Here is a 27,410-nt window from a genome sequence, read left to right as displayed (position 1 = left end):
CCTGAGTTCAACATTGTGAACACTGTGATAGGAGCCATCGATCAATTTGACTGGACAACCGGAAGAATATAGACTTCTTTATTGCTTCCGTAGTTACTTTGCACTGTCTCCTTTATACTCAAATCCCATGTGTCAGCTCCCCTCAGTGGGGGTGAGTCTGAGGGGCAGCCTCATTGTCTGTGAGCAGCGCAGAGCCTGCTGTGATGTCACATGTTTTCTTGGGGGGTCTCTTCTGTCTGCCTATCTGTGGAAGGGACAACCACTAGTGGAGAATAGTCCTGAATTTTTTACTGAACCAGTTTGTATAATTAAATGTTTTTAATTATTGTAAAATTTACATAACATACATTTTACAACACTATTTTAGTTGTAAAATTCCATTTCATTAAGTATATTCACAATAAGTCATGACTGTTACAACTGTCCCTTAAGAACTTTTCATTATTCCACCCAGAAATTCTGTGCTCATTAAATGATGGCTACACATTCTCTCCATCATCCAGCAACAGGATCCTCCTAATTCATTTTCCATGTTCATGAACTTCCTAGTTTGGATACCTCATAAAATTTTAACTTACAATATCGTTATTTGGTATCTGGCTTGTTTCGCTGAGCACAATGTTTCTGAGTTCATCTATGTCACAGCATGTATTTCTGTGCCAACTGTAAGTTATTATAAAGATACTATAATTGACATTAGCATGAAAAGGTCAGATGTTTTCAGTCTTGCTTTTCATGTTAACTGCCATAAAAGTAACTGAAAATACAGCCAGAACAACTTGTACAAAACCTGAAAGTATAAAGAATTCTAGTACAACAGAAAGAATCTGTAAGTGAATAATATATGGTTTTCAAGATAGTTTCCACTTTGAAACCAATATTGAGGTTTCCAATGACCAAAATGGAACTGGTGGGGCATGTTTATGGACTCTCACTGGTCTATTAGTCCAGGAAGAGCTAAATAAGCACTTACCCATTCTCAAGGGGAAGGGCCATGGTTGTCTTTATCAGAAACGAAGGCCAACACGTGACCATGCTGTGGACAAATGACAGCAGAGGACTTTTCATAAAATCAATTTCTAAGGCTGTTTTTATGAAAAGAGAGTCTATCTCTAAGGATATTATTTTACTGTATATCTGAGAATTCAATAGAATGTAGAGACACCAGAACTCAGTTATTCAGAATCGAGCTTCCAACTGCAGTAATGCCTCCAGTTGTAGAAGGGAACATGGTTTTCAGGGGAACATAGTCTGAGAGGTTAATAAGGAATCTTCCTTTTTGATACTATCAGGTAGGAAACAAGCATAAAGATGAGTTTAGGGTTTTGGCCGGGAACTCCTTTCATTACAATGAAAACTGCAGAAAAAGTGTTCAGGAGGAAAGATTCAGGGTAAGATAACAGGAAAAATGTACTGGTAATATCAAGGAGAATATTTAGGTAAACATTGTACTGTCAGACTAATGCTTTCCATGGGTGAAAACTGGGACTGTCAGGTTAGATAAACATCTATTGAAGACCTTGAGGAACCACTGAGACATTTCTGAGGCATAACGCTAAGAAAAACGCATAGAATTGTCAAGGGTGGCAGGGCAGTGTTGCTCTCAAGTCCCGTCTGACTGACAGGGCAGAGGCTGTCTCTCACTGCCCAATCTGCTTCCTGACAGCTCCAGAGTTTCCTCAGGAAGCCGCCCTCCACCTTCACCCACCTCAGGCGTGTCCTGCAGAGCCCTCTGGAGAACCAGCTTCAGGGTCTTCCAATTTTGATGCTGCCTACAGAAACCCACAAAGAAGTAAATGATGGGGTTGGCACTGCTGTTAAGAGATGACAGGAAAATGGAAACTAGATGAACATGACAAAATAAGACATCAAAATCCAGGTGGACCACAGTAGACACGAACCACTGAATACCAAGGGGCAGGCCGCAGAGGTGGAAGACCAGCACTGTGAGCAGGATGGTCACGTACAGCCTGGTCAGCGGCATCTTCCGGGATCCACAGAGGATTCTGACCAGCAGGACCAGGCTGAACCCACAGAGAACCACAAATAAAAAAATCAGCCACGCGACTGTGATGAAATCTGATGTTTGACACCAAACAAAATCAGCATCACTAACAGGAAGCCACAGAACATCCACTCCAGGATGCTCCTCAGCAGGGACAGGGACCGAGAGCAGGACACACACGACCGCTGACAGGTGTGCGGGGCGGCGGCAGCGGTACCAGATGGGCCACAGGACGGACACGCAGCGCTCGGTGCAGATGGCGCTCAGGATGCTCAGGCCTGTAAAGTAGGAAAGCATCATCACAGGATACACAAATTTAGAAATGGGATGAATGATATTGATGAAGCTTAACAGGGAATATATAACGTGGCTGCTGAGGAAGAGGAAGTCGGCCGCGGCCAGGTTGAGGATGTAGGTGGAGAAGGCGTTCCTGCGCATGCGGAAGCCCAGGAGCCAGAGCACAACTGCGTTTCCTGTCAGCCCGACAACGGAGATGATGCATGTCAGCACGGTGAGGATCAGGGTCTGCTCGTTGCAAGGAGTGTCCTCATTTTAAAGAGGAGAGACACAGAGGCTCACAGATAATAAATCACCTATCAAAAGTTGAGGGTCCCCTCAAATCCAGTTTGAAATCCAGTTCTTATTGATTCTGAAGCCTGACCTCTCTCTGCTGCCTGCCACGCATGTTATGTACTTACATGGGAATAACGTTATGATCAAAACACCCCACTCACCTGGCCAGGGCTGTGGACCTGAACATTACTCTAGCCTGGGCCTGACATTTTCTCTCAGGTGGAGGAATTGAGATACACTAAGAGGTGGTTGTGACACCCTCATGACTAGGACTGCTCATCCATGGACAGGAAAGAAGACCATGCATTATGAGCCAGAGAAGAATGGGACTTTCACTAGGATAAGTGTGAAAATGGCTGGGCCTGGTGGGTGAGAAATAACTCAGTGTGTCTATCATTGCAGACAGGACCACATTTTACATTTTATACTCCCAGTGCCTAGCTCTGTGAGCAGCACACTGTGCTCTTCATCAATATTCACTTAATGAATGAATGCATGTATGAGGAACCTAGTGGTAATGGTAGATTTGGGTGAAATGGAAAATAAAAATGAAAGCACAATGTAGGGCATTAGAACACACATGTGTAATTAGATGAAGAGAATTTAATTCATCAGAATTCTATTTGTGGTCAGCTCTAACTGTGTTGAGAAGAATGATTGATGTGTGACTCAAACCTGAATTTGACCACTGATATGCCTTTGAAATGAGGTCTCAGTGTGGCTTTGCTGAACACCTAGAAGCATTTTTGTACACAATGTTTGGGTAGGGTGTAGGTCTGAGCTGGATTGCTCAGCAATAGAGCAGAGGAAAGAGTAAGTGCGGGCGAGGTCTGAGTGCCACTGAAGGAGGTAATTGAAGTGTGGGAACATCTATGGGGGACTACTCAGTGCTCTGCTGTGTATACACAATGCAAACCTATTTCCTTCTCTCTTTCAGAAGATCTTTGGTTTGTTTCTCTGTTGATGAAAATATTTGTATTACAGGAGTTCACGAAGGAAATAGGGATAGTGTAGGGCTTGGAGTATAAACAGTATAAGTATATTCATGCAGATTTCAACTGGAGAATGAGGAGTAGTTCTAATCTGGGAGAATAACAGCAGCTGAGAGTTTATAAGGTATTGTCTCTTTTAATCATCTGAAGAGCCTAGGAGGTAAGAATTAGTATTATTCTCATATGGCAGATAATGCATTGGAGCACAAAAAGAGTGAATCATTTGTCCTGGGACTTATATAGTATGAATTTGAGCCCAGAGAACTGACTCCAGTCTTTGACCAGCCCTTTAGACCCAGCACCACCCTGTGTCAATTATACATGTTAAAGGGGGTAAAGCAGAGGAGTGATTCTCAAGTAAAATCCAAGTTGGCAGTCAAAATTGTGGAGTGAAAAAAAAAAACCCTCCAAAAAAACTAACCTAAACAAACTTCAGATAGAGAATGAGAAGCAAATCAAATAAGGAACAAAATAGAAGTGAGTGAAAGCTATTTAGGAATAAATTCAGGAGTTCCTTTTTGCCTAGTAGAGGCCACCTTAACTCTGGAATCCCGAGAATGCACAAGGGTCAGAGGCTTCCAGGAAGAAAGGATATGCACCTTCTGCTGGGAGTACAGAGGAGCATCAGGAGTGAATGTGTCCATCATGAGCTCTAGTAGAGAGACAAGCTGCCACAGCCCTGATTGGCCCCGAAAATGAAATGAGAGGAAAAGGAGAACCTCTGTTATCCACACTTGGAGCACTAAACACTTCGTCCCTCTATATTTAGGGTGTGATATGTTTGTCTTCCTCATGAAACCTGAAGCTCCCTAAGGACTATATCATGTCTTATCTTTTTCATTGTAGCATCACCAACATTTAGCATGCGTTCCTTGAAGACCATTTATGTTATTATCATCATATAACACAAGATGAAGCCACGGCCTACAGAATTAAAGGGTTTTCCTGAGACCACAACGTGAAGAGCAGGTTCAATACCAGCCCCTGGTCCCTGGAGCCATGCATGAGACTTCTGAACTGTTCTTTACCCCATCATTCATTATTTCTGAGGAGTTCTTGAAAAATCTTGATGTGAGCACAGAATCAAAGACAGTCAGGGTCTGAAGAGACTGCTATGTTGCCCCAATATTCATTTTCCTCTTTGGTCACTTGACAATTCTGAGTGTAAAAGCAGTACAAGGACCCACATGCCAGTTTTCCTTGATGCTGGTGCCGTTATATGACCAGGTGTTGTTCAATGGAAGATACACCAAAGTGATATAAGCAAGTCCTGACTCAGGGGATCAACAGTAGGATCAAAGCCTCCCCTTTCTTTCATCCTTTTCCAACATGCTGGAATGCTGATGTGCCTGGGAACCAGGTAGGATCACAAGAATGAGGGCAACTCTGTAGGCACTGGGAGTTGCAATTTTTGAATTCTGATATATGATGCCTTGGAGCTTCCAGCTCGGATCTCAAAGATGGTCATCTTTGGTTATTCACAGAGGATTATTTCTGGAACCCCAGCACACACCAAAATCTGCAGATGCTCAATTTATTTATACAAAATGATACAATATTTGTATACAACTTACGCACTTTCTCCCAGATACATTAAATCATTTCTAAGTTACTTAGAATGACTGACAAAATACAAATGCTATGTAAATTCTTCTTTTACTGTATTATTGCGGAAGTAATGACAAGGAAAAACAAGTTTGTACCTGTTCAGTACGTATACGACTCCACCATACCTTTCTTTTTAAAATAATTTCCACCTATGGTATGCTGAATCTGCAGTTTCAGAACCTAGTGTAGTGAGCTAGAGGCACAACTGTACTTTCTTTTTAAGATATTTCTACTTTGTGTCTTTATAAGAGCAGCCAAACTTATATTCTAGCCAAAGAAATATGTCTTTTCTTTTTAAAATTACATTTTATTTTCTATGCATTTTTGATGAATGCAAACATTTCTGCATAGCAGTGACAGTAGAGAAAGACATGCCAAACATTAAAGTAGCTTGACGGAGCCAAATTAGACAGGAATCAATCACCTTGAGACAGAAAAAGCCACAGGAAGTAGGAGGATGTAAGAATGTGAGAACGATAGTCCTAGTTGCCATGAGGATTTGCTTTCCATTCTTCTCTATCCTGTTTGACACCTCAAGAGAGTGGCTTCTATGTACCACATCAGTGGGATTCTTTTTAATTCTTGTTTCTGGTGGAATTGAGACACTGGGACACACTGGTAGGATACTGGAAGACAGCAGAAAAGTGACATGGGATTTCCACCTCCTGGCTCTCTGCCTGTGTATTAGTTCATTTTCGAATTGCTGTAAAGAAATACCTGAGACTGGAAAACTTACGAAGAAAACAGGTTTAATTGGCTCATGGCTCTGCAGGCCGTACAGGAAGCATAGCGGCTTCTGCTTCTGGGGAGGTCTCAGGAAGCTTCCAATTATAGTGAAAGGCAAAGGGCTCCGGAGTGAGGCAACTCACACCATGAGAACAAGAGCAAGAGAGAGAGGAAGAAGGTGTCACATGCTTTTAAACAACTGGATTTCATGATAACTCACTCACCATCACAACAGCAATACCAAAGGTGGATGGTGTTAATAAACTATTCATGCAAAATTGTCCCCATGATCTAATCACCTTCCACCAGGCCCTCTCTTAAACATTGGGAATTACAATCAACATGAGATTTGGGTGGGTTCACAGAGCCAAACCATATTAGCCTGTGTGGCTGTGTGTTGGCCGTGTTGGGCTCCTCCACCTGCCCGCTCGTGTTCTCCCACCCCTATGGCTACAGCTATGGCTATGGTGTCAATGGTAACTGTTCCTTCCTGTCCCTTTCAGCCTAGGGGAGGAAGTAGTGCTCCCCTAGGTATTGCTGCTTAGAGTGCTGATCCAGGCATTGTCTCTTTTCCTTAACCCTGCATATCTTTGTAAATAGTTCCCTCATGAAACACTCCTCAGTCATTTCAGTTTGAACCATTCATGTCCTCCTTGAAACTTTCCAGATAGATAAGGAAGAAAGATCTTGAAAAGTAAGTAAAACAACAAAACCTGCTTCTACAGCAGTTCAACTCTGTAAAGCAATGCCTGTATGTCCCATTGCTCACTAAATGAATGTTAGAGGCAGCATTCTCTCCATGAGGGCAGATTGAATGTTGGAATAAAGGAGGTGATGTGGGGAGATAAATCAGAAGGGTGGACCCTATTTGGAATTCACACAGACTGGGCTGGTAGTACTTGGTTTCCAGAAGGATGCTTCATGTCTCCCCTCTTTTCCTGAAACAAGCTCATGATCCCTTGCATGTAGCACCAAGGTAGAAACACTGGAATGTGATCTTGTACCTAAAACCGTAACTAACTATGGAAGAAGACAGTTCTTGGTATTTACCCTTATCTTTTTCTCTTTTGTCCAGAGGTGCAGACCTCCTTTGTGCTAAAGGTGGAGAGCCTTTCTGGGATTCAGTGACTTCAGAGGACACTTTTTGTGTTGCTTAATTCAGGAGATGCCTACAGGAGCTGGATTGAATGCTGGTGAGCAATCCAGGCTTATGAAGATACTGGACAGACTTCTTATTTCCTGTATGAGGAGCATGGACAAATCAGAGGCCAGAGGTATTTGAGACACAAATCCTAACTGAGATGATTCTTGGCCTCTGTCCCTTTCCAAAACATGTAAGCTTCTCCCATCACATCCCATCTTGTTCAACTTCCTGTAAATGATTGCTATCCTGATTTTAAAAATCAATTAAGGGCCTAGGTATTACATTAAGCAATGTGAACTTCCATTACAAGCCTAGGTATCACATTAAGCAATATGAACTTCCATTATGAGACTTTAAAATAAAAATGGGATCATTCAAGGGTGACAATGTCCTGACACCATTTTTTTGGTGTTTTCTTTATTACGGTGGTAATATATTCATGTGTATGCTTTCTTTCCAAATACTAGAAAAGGGTATGCAAGGTGAAAATCTAGAATCCCATTGTCTAGAGGCTTCCACTTGCTACACTTTTCATTCTTACTTCTTTTTTTTATCAACTCTGAACAGTAAGACTTTTTTTAAAGTTTTGTGAAATTAAATCATTTATTATTATTATTTTTATTTCAATGGTATTTTGGGGAAACGGGTGGTGTTTGGTTACATGGACAAGTTCTTTAGTGGTGATTTCTGAGATTTTGGTGCACCCATCACCCGAGCAGTGTACATGTACCCAATGTGTTGTCTTTTATCCTTCACCTCTTTTCTATCCTTCACCCCAAGTCTTCAAAGTTCATTATATTATTCTATGCCTTTGTGTCCTCACAGCTTAGCTCTCACTTACAAGTGAGAACATATGATGTTTGGTTTTCCATTCCTGAGTTACTTCACTTAGAATAACGGTCTCCAATTCCATCTAGGTTGCTGCAAATGCCATAATTTTTTCCTATGTTTGTTGGCCATTTGTATATCTTCTTTTGAGAATTGCCTATTCATGTCCTTAATCCACTTTTTGATGGGATGGTTTGTTTTCTTTTTACTGATTTGTTTGAGTTCCTTATAGATTCTGGATATTTGTCCTTTGTCAGATGCATAGTTTGTGAAGATTTTCTCCCACTCTGTGGTTTGTCTGTTTGCTCTGCTGAGGATTTCTTTTGCTGTGCAAAGGCTTGTTAGTTTAATTAAGTCCAATTTAGTTTTGTTTTTGTTGCATTTACTTTTGGGTTCTTAGTCATGAAGTCTTTGCCTAAGCAAATGTCTAGAAGGGGTTTTCTGAAGTTATCTTCTAGAATTTTTTTTTTTTTTTTTTGAGGCGGAGTTTCGCTCGTTACCCAGGCTGGAGTGCAATGGCGCGATCACAGCTCACCGCAACCTCCGCCTCCTGGGTTCAGGCAATTCTCCTGCCTCAGCCTCCTGAGTAGCTGGGATTGCAGGCACGCGCCACCATGCCCAGCTAATTTTTTGTATTAGTAGAGACGGGGTTTCACCATGTTGACCAGGACGGTCTCGATCTCTTGACCTCGTGATCCACCCGCCTCGGCCTCCCAAAGTGCTGGGATTACAGGCTTGAGCCACCGCGCCCGGCCTCTTCTAGAATTTTTATGTTTTTAGGTCTTATATTTAAGTCTTTGATCCATCTTGAGTTGATTTTTGTATAAGGTGAGAGACAAAATCTAGTTTCATTCTTCTATACTTGTGGCTTGCCAATTATCTCAGCACCATTTGTTAAAAAGGTGTCCTTTCCCCACTTTATGTTTTTGTTTGCTTTGTCAAAAATCAGCTGGCTGTAAGTATTTGGTGTTATTTCAGGATTCTCTATTCTTTTCCATTGATCTCTGTGCCTAGTTTTATGCCAGTGTCATGCTGTTTTGGTAACTTTAGCCTTGTATTATAGTCTGAAGGTGGGTAATGTGATGCCTCCAGATTTTTTTCTTTTTTTGCTTAGTGTTGCTTTGGCTATGCAGGTCTTTTTTTAATTAAAAAAATTTTAAAAATTCATATGAATTTTAGAATTGTTTTTTCTAGTTCTGTGAAGAATGATGATGGTATTTTGGTGAAATTGCATTGAATTTGTAGATGGCTTTTGGCAGTATGGTCATTTTCACAATATTGATCTACCCATTCATGAGTATGGGATGTATTTCTGTTTGTTTTTGTCATCTATGATTTTGGCAGCATCTTGTAGTTTTCCTGATAGAGGTCTATCACCTGCTTGGGTAGGTATATTCCTAAGTAATTTTTCTTTTACATCTATTGTAAAAGGGTTTGAGTTCCTGATTTGATTCTCAGCTTGGTCACTATTGGTGTATAGCAGTGCTACTGATTTGTGTACAATGATTTTGTATCCTGAAACTTTACTGAATTTATGTATCAATTCTAGGAGTTTTCTGGATGAGTCTTTAGGGTTTTCTAGGTATACAATCATATCATTGGTGAACAGGGACAATTTGACTTCCTCTTTACCAATTTGGATGCCCTTGATTTCTTTCTCTTGTCTGATTGCTCTGGATAAAACTTCCACTACTGTGTTGAATAGAAGTGGTGAAAGTGGGCATCCTTGTCTTGTTCCAGCTCTCTGGGAGAATGTTTTCAACTTTTCTACATTCAGTATAATGTTGGCTGTGGGTTTGTCATAAATGGCTTTTATTACTTTAAGGTAAGTCCCTTCTATGCCGATTTTGCTGAAGGTTTTAATCATAAAGAGATGCTAGATTTTGTCAAATGCTTTCTCAGTGTCTATTGCCAGGATCATGAGATTTTTGTTTTTAATTCTGTTTTCTGTTTATCTTATGTATCACGTTTATTGACTTGTGTATGTTAACCCATCCCTGCATCCCTGGTATGAAACCTATTTGATAATGGTAGATTATCTTTTTCATATGCTGCTGGATTGAGTTAGCTAGCATTTTGTTGGGGATTTTTTTATCTACATTCGTCAGGGATACTAGTCTGTAGTTTTCTTTTTTTGTTATGTCATTTCCTGGTTTTCACACAGCAAAACTGCACTGCACTGCACAGCTTGCAGTTTCCAGACATGCAGTGGCCTTTGCAGTGCTGCCCCCAAGTGGAAGGCCCTGGCCCTGGCCCCAGGCAGAACAGTACTCATCATCATTTCCATCTCAGCTTGCCCGTGGAGTGACTTTGAATGAATAATTTGTGTCATCTATGCCTCAGTTTCTTCATCCTTAAAGTAGGCATAATAATTAGTTCCTACCAGGGTTTTCCTGGTTTTTGTATTAGGGTGACACTGGCTTCATAGAATGCTTTAGGCAAGATTCCCTGTTTCTCTATATATTGGAATTGTTTCAGTAGGATTGGTACCAATTCTTCTTTGAATGTCCGATAGAATTCAGCTGTGGGTACATCTCTTCCTGTACATTTTTTGTTGGCAATTTTTAAAAATTTTTATTTCAATCTCACTGCTTTTTATTGGTCTGTTCAGAGTTTCTGTTTCTTCCTGGTTTAATCTAGTTGGTTTGTATTTGTCCAGGAATTTATGTATATCCTCTAGGTTTTCTGGTTTGTGCACATAAAGGTGATCACAGCAGCCTTGAATGATCTTTTGTATTTCTGTGGTATTGGTTGTAATATCTCCCGTTTCATTTCTAATTGATCTTATTTGGATCTTCTCTGTTTTTCCCTTGGTAAAGCTCATTGGTGACCAATTTTGTTTACGTTTTCAAAGAACCATCTTTTTATCTTTTGTTTTTTGTTTGTTTGTTTCAGTGTCATTTAGTTCTGCTCTGATCTTTGTTATTTCTTTTCTTCTGCTGGGTTTGGGGTTAGTTTGGTCTTGCTTCTCTAGTTCCCTGAGATGTGACCTTAGATTGTCTATTTGTGCTCTTTCAGACATTTGATGTGTGTATTTAATGCTATGAACTTTCCCTTTAGCACCACTTTTGCTTTATCCCAGAGGTTTTAATAGGTTGTGTCATTATGATCATTCAGTTCATAGAATTTTTAAATTTCCACCTTTTTGTTCCAATGATCATTCAGGAGGAGGTTATTTAATTTCCAGTATTTGCATGGTTTTGAAGTTGATTTCCTTTTGGAGTTGATTTCCAATTTTATTCCACCGTGGTCTGAGAGAGTACTTGCTGTAATTTTGATTTTCTTAAATTTGTTGATACTTGTTTTGTAGCCTATCATCTGGGTCTATGTTGGAGAATGTTCCATGTGCTGATGAATAGAATGTATATTCTGCAGTTGTTGGGAAGAACATTATGTGAATCTCAATGTTAAGTCCATTTGTTCTAGGCTATAGTTTAAATCCTTTTTTTCTTTGCTGACTTTTTGTCTTGATGACCTGTCTAGTACTATCAGTGACGTATTGAGGTCCCACACTATTATTATTGTGTTACCATCTATCACATTTCTTAAGTCTAGTGGTAACTGTTTCATAAACTTGGGAGCTCCAGTGTTAGGTGCATACATGTTTAGGATTGTGATATTTTCCTGTTGGACTAGACCTTTTATTATTATATTATACCTTTGTCTTTTTTAACTGTTGTTCCTTGTCTATTTTGTCCAATATAAGAATATTTTTATTCTTTTATGCTCACTTTTAGCTTCCATTTGAGTGGACTTTTTCCACCCTTATCATAGGTTTATGTGAGTCTTATGCGTGAGGTAAGTTTCTTGAAGACAGCAGATAGTTGGTTGATGAATTGTTATCCATTCTGCCATTCTGTATGTTTTAAGCGGAGTCATTTACATTCAGTGTTAGTATTAAGATGTGAGGTGCTAATCTATTCATCATGCTAATTGTTGCCCTGACTAGCTTATTTTTTTAATTGTGTAATTGTTTTATAGGTCCTGTGAGATTTAATCTTGAAGAAGGTTGTATTTTGGTGTATTTTAAGGTTTTATTTCCAGATTTAGAGCTTCCTTCAGCAGCTCTTGTAGTGCTGGCTTGGTAGTGGCAAAATCTCTCAGTATTTGTTAGTCTGTAACAGACTCTGCCTTTCCTTCATTTATGAAGCTTAGTTTCATTGGATACAATATTCCTGCCTGGTAATTGTTTTTAAGGATGCTAAAGATAGGGCTTCAATCCCTTTTAGCTTGTAGGGTTTCTGCTGAGAAATCTGTGATTAATTTGATAAATTTTCCTTTATAGGTTAACTTTTGCCACACAGCTCTTAAGGTTCTTTCTTTTATCTTGACTTTCTATAACATGATGAATATGTGCCTAGGTGATCATCTTTTTGTGATGAATTTCATGGGTGTTCTTTGCACTTCTTGTATTTGGACGTCTAGATCTGTAGCAAGGCCAAGGAAATTTTCCTTGATCATTCCCTCAAATATGTTTTCCAAACTTTTAGATTTTTATTCTTCTTCAGGAACACAAATTATTCTTATGTTTGGTCATTAACATATTGGGAACTCCAATTATTCTTAGGTTTGGTTGTTTAACATAATCCCAAATTTCTTGGAGGTTTTTTCATTTTTAAAAATTCTTTCTTATTTGCCTTTGTCATATTGGGTTAATTTGAAAGCCTTGTTTTCCAGCTTTGAAGTTCTTTCTTCTACTTGTTTGATTCTATTGTTGAGATTTTCCAGTGTATTTTGTGTTTCTCTAACTGTGTCCTTCATTTCCAGAAGTTGTGATTTTCTAAATTTATGCCATTTCTTGGGGGATTTTTTTCTGTTCATATCCTGTAACATTTAAAAAACTTCTTTGAGTTAATATTCACCTGTCTCTGGTGCCTCCTTGAGTAGCTTAATAATCGTCCTCCTGAATTCTTTTATTTTTATTTTTTGGCAATTCAGAGACCTTTTCTTGGTTTGGATCCATTGCTGGTGAGCTAGTGTGATTTTGGGGGGATGTTAACCTTGTTTAGTTGTGCTATCAGAATTGTTTTTCTGATTTGGGTAGACTATGTCAGAGGGAAAATCTGGGGCTCAAGGACTGCTCTTCAGATTCTTTTGTCCCGTGGAGTGTTCCCTTGATATGGCGCTCTGCCGATTCCCCCAGGGATGGAGCTTCCTGAGTGTCAGACTGCTATGACTGTTATTTCTCTTTTGAGTCTAGCCATCTAGGGGAGCTATTAGGCTCTGGGCTGGTACTGGGGAGTGTCTGCAAAGTATCCTGTGATGTGATCTATTTTTGGGTCTCTCAGCCATGGATACCAGAACCAGCTCTGGTGGAGGTAGTAGGGGGGTGAGGTGGACTTTGTGTGAGACCTTGGTTGTAGTTTTATTTAGGGTGTTGTTTTTTTTTTTTCTCCCCAAATGCTGGTTGTGCTGGCAGTAAAGTTGCCACATGGACAGATTCAGGACCTCCGGTTAGTCAGGATGTTACAAGTTGTGGAGTTATCTGATATTTTCTCCTTTCTTCAGGCAGGGTTGTTCTTTTATGAGTTGCTGTAATGGTTTGTGTGGTTGGCCTTCAGCCAGGTGATGCTTTCAAGAGTATCAACTGCAGTAGTTTAGGGAGGATACAAGTTTTCCGTGGGGATCACCTGGATAAGTATTAGGGTTTCTCAGGTGGTGGATGGGGCCATAGAGCTCCCAAGAGATTATGTCTTTTGTCTTTGGCTGCCAGGACAGGCAGAGAAAGACCATCAGTTGGGGGCAGGGTTAGGCATGCCTGAGTTCAGACTCTCTTTGGGTGGATCTTGCTGTGGCTGCTGTAGGGGATGGGGGTGAGATTCCCAGGTCGCTGGAGTTGTGTACCTAAGAGAATTAAGGCTGCCTCTGCTGAGTCATGCAGGTTGTCAGGGAAGTGGGGAAAAATCAGCTGTCACAGGCCTCACCCAGCTCCCACGCAAACCAAAGGGCTGGTCTCACTCCCACTATGCCCCCTTCCAATATCCCTGAATCCATTCCAGGCAGAGGGTGAGATGGGCTTGAAAATATGCTCCAGGATATCTGCCCCCCAGCTGCAAATGAAAAGGGCTTGGTTCTACCCTCACCTATGGAGTCTGAACACTGGATTTGCACCCTCCCCCAAGTTCTGGCCAGGAGGCTTCTCACCCTGTTCAAATAGTTACAAAATTCAGCTAGAGATTTCTTTCTCCCTGTGGAGTTTTACCTCCTGCTCCTCTGGCCACCCTCTGGATGGATACCTGTGGTGCCAGGCAGGAGTGGCCTGCTAGGGGACCCAGCAAGCTCCCAGTGCCTTTCTGCTGCTTTCTCTACATCTGTATTTCACTCAGCTCTCCAAATTGACTCAGCTCCAGATAAAGTTGGAAACTTCTCCTGCGAACAGACCTTCTGCTTCTTCAGTGGGGGCATGTGTTGGGGAGAGGAAAGTCTCCCTTTCCTACTTCCGCAGTTGGGGCACTCACAGTATTTGGGTCTCCCAGGTCCTTCAGGAGCAGTCTGCTTCCTTCAAACGGTCTATGGGTCCTCTTGGGATTCCTGGTTTGTTCTTGCCATTGATCTGAAGCTAAACTTCACAATGTGAGACTTCACATGCTGCTCTGTCCAGAGCTTTAATCCATTCTGCCTCCCTGTTTCCTTTTTGTTGAATTTTAAGAGATTTAAAAAATATATTTTAGATAACTGTCCTTTGTCAGCTCTGTCATACAAAATTTACTCCAAGTTGGTTACTTGTCTTCTTGTCATCTTGATGTTATCTTCTGCAGAACAGATTTTTAAATTTTAGTAAGGTCCATCTTATTATTTATTTTCTATATTATTTCTTTGGTGTTGTATCTAAAAAGTCATCATCATACCCAAGATCATCTAGATTTTCTCCTATCTTATCTTCTAGGGGTTTTATACTTTTGCATTTTTATATTTATGTTTATGACCCATTTTGAATAATTTTTTGTGAAGATTTTCTATTTCTTTATGATTCAGTCTTGGTGGTTGTATATTTCTAGGAATGTATTTTTCTATATAATTCAGCTTGGTGTAAAACTGTTTATAGTAGTCTCTTATGATCATTAGTATTACTGTGGTATTAGTTTTAAGGTTTCTGCTTTCATTTGTGATCTTTATTTGAGTCTTCTCTCGTTTTTTCTTAGTGTAGCTACAGGTGGTCGATTTTGTTTGTCTTTTCAATAAACCAACTCTTGTTTATTGATCTCTTCTATTATTTTTCTATTCCTTATTTAGTTTACTATTTTCTCCGGTATTGATTATTTCCCCCTTTCTGCTGATTTTGGGCTTTTGTTTTTCTTTTCCTACTTCCTTGAGATGTAAAGTTAGGTTTTTTATCTAAAATCTTTTTTTTCCTTTATTATTTTTAAAATTTTTATTCTGAATTCAGGAGTACATGTGCAGGTTTGTTAACTTGTGTCATGGGGGTTGTACTGCAGATTATTTCATCATGCAGGTATTAAGTCTGGTACCCTTTAGTTATTTAACATCTTTTATCTTAATGTTGGTGTTAATCACTATAAACTTTCTTCTTTGAATTGCTTTTGCTCCATCTATTAAGTTTGGTATATTGTGTTTTCATTTTCATTTGTCTCATTTTGAAATGTCTTCATTTTCTCTTCTTTCAAGGTATTTTTTTTGTTTCTTTCTGAGATCTTTTTTAACCCATTGGTTTTCAGGAATTTGCTGTTAAATTTCCACATATACTTGTGAATTTTCCAAGTTTTGTCCTCTCTTTGATTTCTTGTTTCATACAATTGTGGTCAGAAATTATATTTTAAGACCTTTTTTATAGCCTACCACGTAACATTCCATGTGAGCTTGACTGCCTTTGGATGGAACGTTCTGTGTATATTTCCTAGGACTGTTTGGTCTATAGCATTTTTCATCTGCTATTTCCTTATTGGTTTTTCTATCTGGATGATCTATACATTATTGAAAGTGGGGTATTGAAGTTCCCTATTATCATTATATTGCTCTCTGCTTCTCCTTTCTATTCTATTAATGGTGTTCCTGTGTTGGGTGCATCTATATTTACAATTGTTATACCATCTTGATGTATTGACCTTTTTATCATTATATAATAACCTTCTTCATCAGTTATGGCAGTTTATGACAATCTATATTTTATCTAATCTACATACAGCTACCTCTACTGTCTTTTGTTTCCCATTTATGTGGAATATCATTTTCCATTCCTTTACTTTCAGTCTTTGTGTGTGCTTGAAGCTAAAGCAATGATCTTGTAAGCAGCACATAGTTGGATCAGGGAAGAAACTTTAAAATACTGCTTATTTCCACTTTACCCACAACTTTGGATGAAGAGAGAGATGCTCATACACATTTCAGGAGTAAAGCAAGGACTGTCAATTGGGTGCCAGCAGCAGTTGGTTGAAGAGTTAATTGATAGGACCTATTTTAATCCTCAGATTAGTCATATGAAGTAAGTACTATTATTATTATTATAAGCAGGAACCTCTGGACATCAAGGAGTGATTGCATCTATCACGTGGTTTCTTAGTTCTTCCAGCTCTGATTGACCTGATAAGTATACGGAGGAAAACCACAACCTCATCGTGCTCCTTCAGGGCACCTTATGCTTTTTATTCATGGAAGTGAACACAGTTTGCAGCTCTATTTTTAAGTATATAGTTTTAAGTGCATATTTTAAAAATATATAAGAAATGATTTCAGGAAGGTCAGAAACCAAGTGGATGACTGAACTGAAATCAGAGTTCAGGGCTTCCCAGAGGTTCCCTTGCCAACATCTCACTCTTTTAGGCTATAAGGCACAAACCAGAAACCTGAGGCTGAATTCAGACTCCAGATGGGTTCTGTTTGGCCTGAAATTAATTCAAATTAGTTTTTGTCATTTTTAATACATTAGAGCATCTCATATTTTAAAAAATAACAGAATATTTGGCAACCTCAGGCTCATATCCCTAAATGACAGTGACCAAATAGAGATGGAGAGCAGTTGCCTCCTTGAGGCAGGGCTTGTCTAGGTTGCCACAGTCCTTGCTATTATCCCCATTACTATGGGCATGTGTTATTTGCCATTTATCAACTGTTTGTTCAGATCTTTTTCTTAAAGGGGAAAGTCACACATTTCATGTAACGTATCTAAAGTATCTCTTACCTGGGTCCAGCTTGTTTCATTTCCCTGCACCCTGTAAGCATGTGAGTTATGATCCTATCACTTCCCCTTCTGAACTATGCATTTCTCATTTGTATAGTGAGGAATATGAATGTGGTAATTCCAAGGTCTCTTCTAGTTCTGGCTTCCAGGGCTCTCCAAGTCTATACTTGAGAAATGAGTTGTTCTGCAGATGGTTATTGAGGGATTGCTCACCCTTGACTCTTTTGTCCTTCAATTATGATTTACCTCAGTCCTTGAGAAAATTTCCTATTGTTGGGAGGGGTATTGTTAATCTTTGAATAAAATGATTCTTCAAACAATACAGCATAGCTGCAGTTTCTAAGAAGACAGAACAGCAAGAGAGGCTGCCTGGAAACAAGACCATCAGAAAACTCTTATTTTACTTCCTGCCTCCCTTACCCCTTCTCTCTTTCTTTCTGCCTCTCTCAAAGGTATCAACCTTTTCTAAAGGACAAGTCCTAGTCACTGGTAGTTTAAGTTGTCTTGAATCCAAAAAGTTCACTTTTAAAGACAACTCCCAACCAAACAATGAAATACTCAGTAAAATAATCTCCTTGGTTTTAATTATGACTCTGACACTAGGTAGTCATTTGACCATGGGCAAGTGATTTATTTTTCTCTGGGCCTTAGTTTCCCCATGTGTAAAATAGAAGAGGGCAGGAATGACTGGATGCTCTTGCAGCTCCTTCTAGCCCTAACATTTTACAAGGAAACTGCCAGATATTTAGAGAGCGAGATAGCATCACAGGGTAACTTCTCTACAACTCTGAATCCAAGTAAGCCAGGTCCTGGGACCCCCACAGTGATTTTGGCCAGGGATTCAGGGACCTAAGGATATTTACACATCACAGTGAAAGCAATAGGGGCCTCTTGACAGTACCTTGACAGGTAGAAACCCAACCACTGGGAGCTGTTCTGGGTCCTGAAAGTGGAGTCAGGGTCAGGAGAAGTTGATTCAGTCTGTATTTTCCAAGGTCCAAAAGGTTCTGAGAGTAGCTTGTGAAAGAGAGGATAGTGGGAGAGGAACAAGTACAGGAATCAGGTGTTGTTATTCATAAATCACCAGGAAGACATCTTAGAGATAGTATCTTCTATATCTTTCTTTTAGAGATGGAATAACAGACCCAGAGAGAAGTGACTTGCATGAAATCACAATTAATGGTCATTAGCAAATTTGAATTAAAAATTGATCTTATAAATATTGATAAGAAGAACAAGCATTATACATGTAAGTGTAAACAGTGTGATTCCACTTTTGATTGAAAATTATATGTGGTTACCTTTTGGAGGTGAGATTGCAAGGATAGCTAATTTTCTTTTGTATACACTGATGTATTTAAAAATGTTCTACAGTGAGAATGCATAACTGAAAAAGAAAGAAATAAACATTATTCAAAAGAACTTGTATTTTCAATGATTCAAAGGAAATAAACGAAATACTAACAGCAGTGGTGATGTGTGTGTGTGCATGTGTATATATATTTATCTTTTTTCTACTTTCATGAATCTTCCACATCATATTTAATAACTGTTGACATTGCTAGTCTCCCCAGCGTGCAGTCATCCTTTCATTCTGGGCATACAGTAGAATTACCTTTCCTTGCTCTTGTACTTTTGGAGCAAGGAGGAAGTGTAATATGACTAATTCTTGTCACTAGGCTGTGGCCTGTGTGATAAATAGAAGTAATCAAATTTGCCTCAGGGCCAAAGCATTTAATTTCCAGTGCAAATATTTCTAGAAACAGTGGACTCAAAGCCTCATGTTGAGATGGATATACCTCAAGAGAGAAGCTGCCTGCACTGCTAAGCAGTGGACCTGAAGGACAACTGGAGAGGTTCCCAGTCATGCTATGTACTTTGTACGAATAGGAAATAAACATTTACTGTGTTAAGTCACTGAGATTTTGGTGCTGGTTTTTGCCACAGCATAACCTAGTCTATTCTGACTAATGAGGTAACACATATATCTTTTGTACTAAAAATAATTAGTGCCATTCTATAAAATGTAATCAACTAAAGATGTACCATATGCAGAAAACTTTATGTTAGAATTTCAGGAAAAAAACACATTAAATTATATTTGTAATTAATCATTGTTCTAAGATTGGCTTACAATGAAGATCATTTCAGTTAAGAAATACTGATTTGTGATAAATAGATAACTGAATCATAGACTTGTAATATTAGCAGGGACCTCAAAATTTATTTTTGCATATATATAAGTTCATCACTGTGATTCAGCTGCTAAATATTAATAAAATAAAATGTTTGTTTAAAAAAAAAGAAGTATATTTAAACAAGCCAATGTGACTTACTTGTCTAATCAATGGATTCCAAAGCCTTGATCATCAGAAAGATCAGAACTTGGAAAAATAAAATAAAAAGAGGAGCCTCCTAAGTCACACTGCTGGAGTTTTGGTTAAGGAGATCTAAGATAGGATCTGGGAAATGGCACTTAAAAACTGCTATGTGATTTCAGTCACAGGTAGATCTGGGAAACACTAATCTAGAGGATGACTTTCAAATGTTTATTACTTCAATTTAAACTTCACTTAAACTTTGTGTCAATGTCAACGTTGACATCACTTTTGTAATTTCAGGTCAGGTTCTCCGGAAGCAGATACCAAAGTGAGAATTCATGTGCATGTGACTTATTAAGGAGTGCCCTCAGGGGAAGCCTGTAAAGGAGTGGAGAAAGGAGGACAGGGAAGAGGACAAAAACTGGGCAAGAATATGGTTTCAGAAAAGTCTAGCTTCAGCTGGCTCCTGCAGGAGGCTCTGGTATAGACCTCACTGTAGATTTGTCCAGCTTGAGTCAGGGGAGCCGGGTTTCTGTATACTCCACATATTGGTGAGTCATTGGCTCGAGGCAGCCTGGGTTGTGAGTAACGTGAAGTCTCTCCAATCACCCAAGGACAATTCACTGGTGAAGCTGCAAATATAAGCCGTTAGCAGGAATTCAGCTGGCATCTGGGAATAAGCGTACCAAACTGGAAAAAGGGAATCTCTGGGGGAGGGGCACCAACAGCATCTAGTTGACATCTACTGGATTCTATTCACGTGATTGTTTCCTGCCTCTTCTGCAGTGGATGCTCCGTAGTGGCCATTAATGTGTGATATGAAGAGTACAGTTCCATGGTTTTTAGGATATTCATGGAGTTGTGTAAATATCATCACGCTTTCATTTTAGAACATTTTCATCATTCTCAAAAGAAACTTTTAACACTTTAGCAATTATTTCCAATTCCTGCTCCTCTTCCCCTTATTCTGACTCAGCCCCAGGCAACCACTAATTTACTTTCTGTCCCTGTGGATATGTCTACTTTGGGCATTTCATATAATTGGGATCATGTAATATGTGGTGTCTGGCATCTTTCACTGAGAAAAATGCTCTCAAGGTTTATTTATGTTGTAGCATGTATTAATATCTCATTATTTTTACACACATTTTGTTTATCCATTCATTAGTCGATATACATTTAGTTTGCTTCCAGTTTTGTCTATTATGGATAATGCTGCTATGAACATTTCTGCACAAGTTTTTGTGTAGACATGTATTTTCATATTTCAGATAGTTCTCTTGGGTATCTGCTTAGGTGTGAAATTGCTGTGTCATATGGTAACTCTATGTTTGCTGTTTTGAGGAACTGGCAAACGTTTCCACAGTGGTTGCACCATTTTGCATTCCTGCCAGCCATTTATGAGTGCTCCATATATTTTCTTTCTCTACCCCAGATGCTTCTAGTACCATGGGATGTTTGGGTCATATGGCTCAAGTGACAGAGTTGCTTGTACTGCAGACTAAACCTGCTACAGGGCATTTTCTTCCTTCGGGTTCCCCTCAGAACTGGCATCCTTGTACATCACTCAATAAATGAGTCATCTCAGTAACTTCCAGTGTGAACTATTCTGCCTTCAAACTCCAAAGAGGCTGACCAAACATTGAATTTTTTTCTTGGTGGTATAGGGTACAAGGTACAATATCTTGTCTTTTACTTTGAAGAAGATCTCAAAGTAAAAGTAATCTGAAGCAAACTGCTTCTGAACCTCCTTCCTGATGTATTTTTAAGTAATGCATTTGTCAGATCAAAAGCAATGTCATATACCCAAGGTCATGTTGCTATGTTTTAGCAAAGATGCCAGACATGGCACAGCAGCTGTGGTTGTTACTACAACTTCATAGTTGTCAGTAGACTACTGTCATCTGCAATATCCATTTGCCTTTTACAAGGGTCAGATCAGTGAAATAAAATAGCATGTCATTGAGACAAACACTGGTGTATCATTTAAATTGCTGGGGTAGTGCCAATCTCAGTCAATACTCCTGGAATGCATTTTTTTTTAATTTACTATTTTGACTAGAAGAGGTTATAATTTCAGGGGCTTCCACTTAATCTTTCACACTATGGTAGTTTTCATTTCATAGGTCAAGGAACCAATATGAAGCTTTTGCTGACTGCTAAGTAAGTCCATACCAATGATATATTTCAGAACTGGAGAGATGGCCACCAGTTGATTTGTGGACCCATGGGCTCAAATAGACCTGGTGCAAGACTTCATTTGCTTCTTGATTCCACGTGCCACTTCACTAACAGGGGATGATGATGGTGCTTTGTGTCCCTTGATTTCTGTGTCAACTCAGATGAGAAATAACAGCCCTCATTAGATCTGGGTAGTCTCCTTTATCCAAATGCTGGCACTATAGTAACCAAAATACTGGCAATAGATCTCTGCAGGGAAGGACTAGAGGAATCACTATTATACACACAGTGGTATTTCAGGGCCCTTCCTTAAGTGGACTTAGCTTTTCTTTCTCAAAAATAAAATGTAGATTATTTTAAACTTTTTTGTTTTGAAACTATTTCAAAGTTACAGAAAAGGTACAAGAATAGTGCTAAGAAATCTTGTACACCTTTCTCTCAGAAACTCCATTCAGATTTCAAGAATGTCCTTTATAACTTAAAGATCTAGTCCAGAATCACATGTTGCATTCACTTTCCATGTCTCTGTGGTCTTCAATTTGCAGCAGCTCATCAGCTTTTCTTTAATTTTCATGTCCTTGATATTTTGTTGAAAGTTATAGACCAGCCATTTTGTAGAATGTCCCTCAATTTGATTTTGTCCAATATGTCCTCAAGATTAGACCCAGGTTATACATTTTGGCTAGAATACCACAAAAATGATGCTGAGTTCTCATTGCATGCTACATGATGTGAATTTGTCCCAATGTTGGTGGCATTAACTTCGTCACTTGATAAAATGGTTCTGCCACGTTTCTCCACTATTGTTACTTCCCTCCACCCCTACTTTGTAAGTAGTAGGACTTTCGTAAGGAAGTACTTCGAGACTATAATAAATTTCATTCCTCACCCCCATTTTAACCCACTAGTTTTATCATGCATTGATTCTTCTTGCCTGAATTAACTATTATTCTAATGGTTACCAAATGTTGAAATTTGAGCATTTGAATAATTGTGGTAATTGAGAAAAAGATGAGTCTTCCCTTCTTATGGTTTACTGGGCTTCTTTATTTTGAAGGATGCAGTAGTTCATTTGTTCAGTGATTTTTACATTTATTTCTGCATAGACTATATTCCTGTGTGTGTTCACTGAAAGAATGCAGTTCAGTGAACACACACAAGGAATATAGACCGGGCAAAAATAAATAGTCTTGCTGTACCTTTAGCTTGTATTTCAGATAATCTTAAATGACAGAAATTTCCTTGAATGTAGGAGGTTAAAAAAAAAGAACAGAACAGGAACAAAAGAAAGTAACGTCTCCTCCAACCCAACCCTGCGAAATGAATACCTCTTCTAATTTTTGCAGAGTGCTTCTGTGTTGGTTCTCCTTCAACCTTTAACAAGACTCACACTGAGCCTATGGATTCAGATGGAAGTGAAAGCTTATGGTCTTCTCAGATGTTTTCTGAGCATGAATCTTGCCCTGAACGTGCACATGACTTTTGAAATTTCTCTGTAAACCTGAGTGCTTTTGAATGTCCTAATTTCCCAAGGAATGTTCCCTCAGCTTTTCCTCCTAATCTTAGGCAATTTATTGCATGTCTTGACCAATAATCCTTTGCTCCAAATGTCCTCGGATTACTGGTTCACCTTGAAGCATTTTTGAGCAATACCTGCAGCTTTTTTGGTTTGAGTTCAATGGTAGGTAAAAGAGAGATGAGTATCTTTCTTTGGCTAGCTCCTACACAAGTTAGACCACACATTCATATTAATTTTCAAATGGAGTCTGCACTGGTCTCTTTGGAACAGGGACTAAGGCTAAATCTGGGTTATTAACAGCATTTAGCACAGAAGTTTTATTAATCTGTTCTTGCACTACCATACAGAACTACCTGAGGGAAGTAATTTATAAAGAAAAGAGGTTTAATTGGTTTACAGTTCCCCAGGCTGTACAGGAAGCATGATTGAGAAAGCTTCAGGACACTTTCAATAATGGCAGAAGGGGAAGCAGGCACTTCTTAATGGCCAGAGCAGGAGGAAGAGAGGAGGGCTAGGTGCTACACACTTTTAAACAACCAGATCTTGTGATAACTCACTATCAAGAGAACAGCTCCAAAGGGAAAATCTGCTCCCATGATCCAATCACTGCCCACCAGACCTCTCCTCCAACACTGAGGATTACAATTTAACATGAGATTTGAGCAGGGACACACACCAAAACCATCAAATACAAGGCCAAAATCTTCCTAAATCCTGTTCTCTAGAAGCAACATCTCGTTAGAGTTTTTGTTCTTAAATCTTTCATTAATTATGAATATAGTTGTGAACAGTAAATTTTTATTACTCGGTTTAACATTTATCTGTGTTAACAACCAGATAAATTGATTCCCCTTGTGAGATGTAAAGACGTTAACACACATACTAGTCACACTTAGCTCTCTAGGAACAAGCATGGAGGGAGTGAGAGATGCATTTAACCAGATGAAGTTTTGTATGGCAAGTTGGCAGAGGAGAGTGTGGCAAGGAGGTGGAGGGTATGCGCAAGGTAGTGATTACAAAAATAGGTTATGAAATCTAAACTTAGCAACGGTGACACTGAGGACGCCGTGGTCAATGAGTCATGTTGGATAAAGATACTGGAGGGTGAGATGGTGTGCAAGAGTTGAGGCATTAGGGAAAATAAGTTATACAGATTAGAGGTGAGGGGCAGGCAGTGCAAATTTGAAACCGAGATTGTGGAGGTGATACCATTGTCAGTGATTGGAAGATCTAAGTCTGGATGGTTAGAATGGGGTAGGTGACAAGATTAAAAGAAGGAGGTGTTTAGGAGGTGGAATAATTAGGATGGATTGCCATCTGCAAGGACATTGGAGTCATCAAGAATAAGGACAGGGTGATGCTGGAGAAGCCTATAAACTGGGTACTTAGGCCAGAAAATATATAATAAACATTCACAAACCCACCCTAAAAATCAAGTATATATACGAATGTGTCATATTTGTCACCAATTTCTCTTTAAAAATGAATAAATAAAACTACAGATACGACTAATGCTCTAGCCTTGCTTTGCTTCTCTCTCTGTGGATCTTCAAAGATTCTGAAATTGATGGGCATTACTATGCTCATCAGAATAATGGAAGTTAACAATCCAATTAATTTTATCTAAATAAGAAGATACTGGAAGTTAATCCAATTTTGATAACTTGAAGTTAACAATCCAATTTTATCTAAATATGAAGATATTATCAAAAATATATTTCAAAAGTGGTGCTGTATGACATGTAGAATTTTAAAATAAAGTTTCTAATTTATTTTAAAAATCTTACCTTAAAAATTCTTTTTAAAATTCGTATTTTAAGATTGATTACCCAACTCTGAAGACATCATCTGTATCAGGGTATAAAAAGATTAAGAGTTAAATTTTTATGGAAGGAGAAAAATGTGGTATTTACTATAAAACGAGCCATCTTCCCCTCTCTCATTTTGGCCTTGCATTACAGGATTCTTCATGATGGACAACATCTTCAGCCGCAGCTGTACAATTGATGATATATTCCCGGGGCTGACTCACAATAGTTCTTAGTTTGAACTGGTGACATTGCATTAAAACACCACGCATACTGCATGGGCTGCAAACACTGTCTTTCTGCTTCTTCCCTCCTGTAGGAAGCCCTCACCTGTAGCCAAGCCCTACTACAGCATTTGGAAGTCAAGGGTGTACGTATAGGATACAGAGTCAACAGAGTACTGGACCTGGAAGAATATCAAATCTGGAGTCAGGAAACCTGATATTGTATTTTTTTTTTCTTTTTAACCTAGCCTTGAAAACTCTGAAAAGAGTGGCAATGAACTCTACTCCTGCCTTAATGGGGCTCAGGGAATGTGGTCATGGCTGTTTAGTATGCCTTTCAAGTAATGCTTCTTTATCCTGGTAGAGGGCCTAATGTCTAAATGTCTGACCCACACCCAGGTATTCCTCTCACAGGAAACTTGTCTGTACTGGCAGACACCCTTGTGGCTTTTGTACTATCTGTGCCCAGTTTATTTTTTCCACAATAGCCACTTTCTAGGACAGTCCTGACCAGGAAAGAAGTTAGGTTCAAGTGTATTGGTTAGTGAGACAGAGGAGGCGACTCAGCGAAACACATACAATAACAGAGGTCATTTATTACTTCCAGATCCCAGAGAGAAGAGGGCTGCATGCCTCACAGGGACAACATGAAGTAGGGATCCATCTGGGACATGAGCATGCTATCAGTCGCAGCAGGAGGCAGCAGGGTGGGAGAGGGAGTAGATTGATGATTACCAGAGGCTGGGAGGGGTAGTGGGGAGTGGGGGATGAAGAGGGGATGGTTAATGGGTATAAACATATGGTAGAAAGAATAAGATCTCGTGTTTGGTAGCACAGTAGGGTGACTATAGTTAACAAGATTTTATTGTATTTTTCAAAATAATTGAGTGGAATTGGAATGTTCCTAACACAAAAAGTTAAATGCTTGAGGTGATGGATGCCCTAATTACCCTGTTTGATCATAGCATATTGTATGTTTCTATTAAAATAACACATATGCCCCATATATATGTGCAACAATTATGTATCCAAAATAATTAAAATTTAAGTAGACTGGAAAAAGTAAAAAGTGTCGAATAAGAAAAGATCCAGAGAAGATAATATAAGAACTTTCTTTGTATCATAGAGAGAGATACAGATATTCTACTTTGGGACTAATGATTTATCTGAGAAAGACTAGAAAAGCCATGTTAAATATATCTATTTGAAGACACTGAAGAATAACTGAGGCACTTTGGGAGCATGAGGGTGAGAGAGGAGCAGGTAATTGTCAAGTCTGGCACGGCAGCGTTTAGTTTACTGTCAAAGTCACATCTGATGGACCAAGGTAGAGGCTTTTCCTCACTGCCTCAGTCTGCTTCCTGACAGCTTTAAGGTTTCCTGAACGAGTCTGCCTCCACTTTCATCTACCCCAGCAGTGTCCTGCAGAGCCCTCTGGAGAAGCAGCTTGAGGGTCTTCCCATACTGATACTGCCTAAAGGAGCCAACAAAGAAAGCAAATAATAGGGTTGGTGCAGCTGCTAGCAGGTCAAGATAAACACAATGCAATCAAGGCAAAAGAATGAATTGTAGTCAATTTGAACCCATAACCCGACACAATTGAATACCAGCAGGTAGGCTGCAGAAGTGGAAGACTGGGACCAGAAGCAGGTTGTCATATAGAGCCTGCAGCCAAACAGAGTCTGACCCGTAGGGACAGGCTGGACCCAGAGAGAATAAGAATATCAGCTACATGGTAATGAAATAAAGTGCCTGACACCAAATGAAATTAGAGTGCCCAAAAAGAAGCTACAATAGTTCCTTTCAAGGATGCTTAGCAGCAGGGACAAGACCAAGATGACACATATGACAGCTGGCTTCTGTCTCAGGTGGTGGTAGCAGTATGCCAGATGCACCACAGTACGGACTGCAGTGCCTTGGTGCTAATGGCACTGAGCATGCATAGACTCATAATGTAGAAACAGGTTATCATAGTGATATAGAAGTAGGGGTTGGAGGTGGAGATGGGGTGGAAGGAGCTGATGAGTTTCAGCAGGGAATCTATAATCTGGCAGCAAGAAAGAGGAAGTCTCTCTATGCTGGTTTTCATTTTCTTTCCAATTGACACAGATATGTGTCAAATAAAAGGTAAAAGTCTTTTGGTTTATCTTTCCGTAAGTTATTGGGGTACAGGTGGTATTTGGTTACATGAGTAAGTTCTTTAATAGAGATTTGTGAGATCCTGGTGCACCCGTTACCTGAGCAACATACACTGCACCACATTGTCTTTTATCCGTTCCCTCTCCCACCCTTCCCCGCAAGTCCCCAGAGTCCATCGTATCGTTCTTGTGCTTTTTCGTCCTCAT

The 27,410-nt window shown here is 39.4% G+C and overlaps 1 protein-coding gene across 1 annotated transcript; it reads right to left on the bottom strand.

Annotated features, from left to right (window-relative positions):
* Positions 1-1,603: 1,603 nt before the first annotated feature.
* MRGPRX1 (MAS related GPR family member X1) lies at positions 1,604-27,410 on the bottom strand. The gene is given in 5 exon segments (XM_064365604.1): positions 1,604-2,115; positions 2,118-2,160; positions 2,162-2,551; positions 26,969-27,112; positions 27,354-27,410. Coding segments are annotated over 5 exon segments (1,146 nt in total).

This window comes from Aotus nancymaae, unplaced genomic scaffold (genome assembly GCF_030222135.1).
Source record: "Aotus nancymaae isolate 86718 unplaced genomic scaffold, 86718_ANA_hifiasm-v0.15.2.pri h1tg000059l, whole genome shotgun sequence".
NCBI lineage: Eukaryota > Metazoa > Chordata > Mammalia > Primates > Aotidae > Aotus > Aotus nancymaae.
Note: the sequence above shows the minus strand (reverse complement) of the source record. Positions and strands in the feature narration are given on the sequence as shown.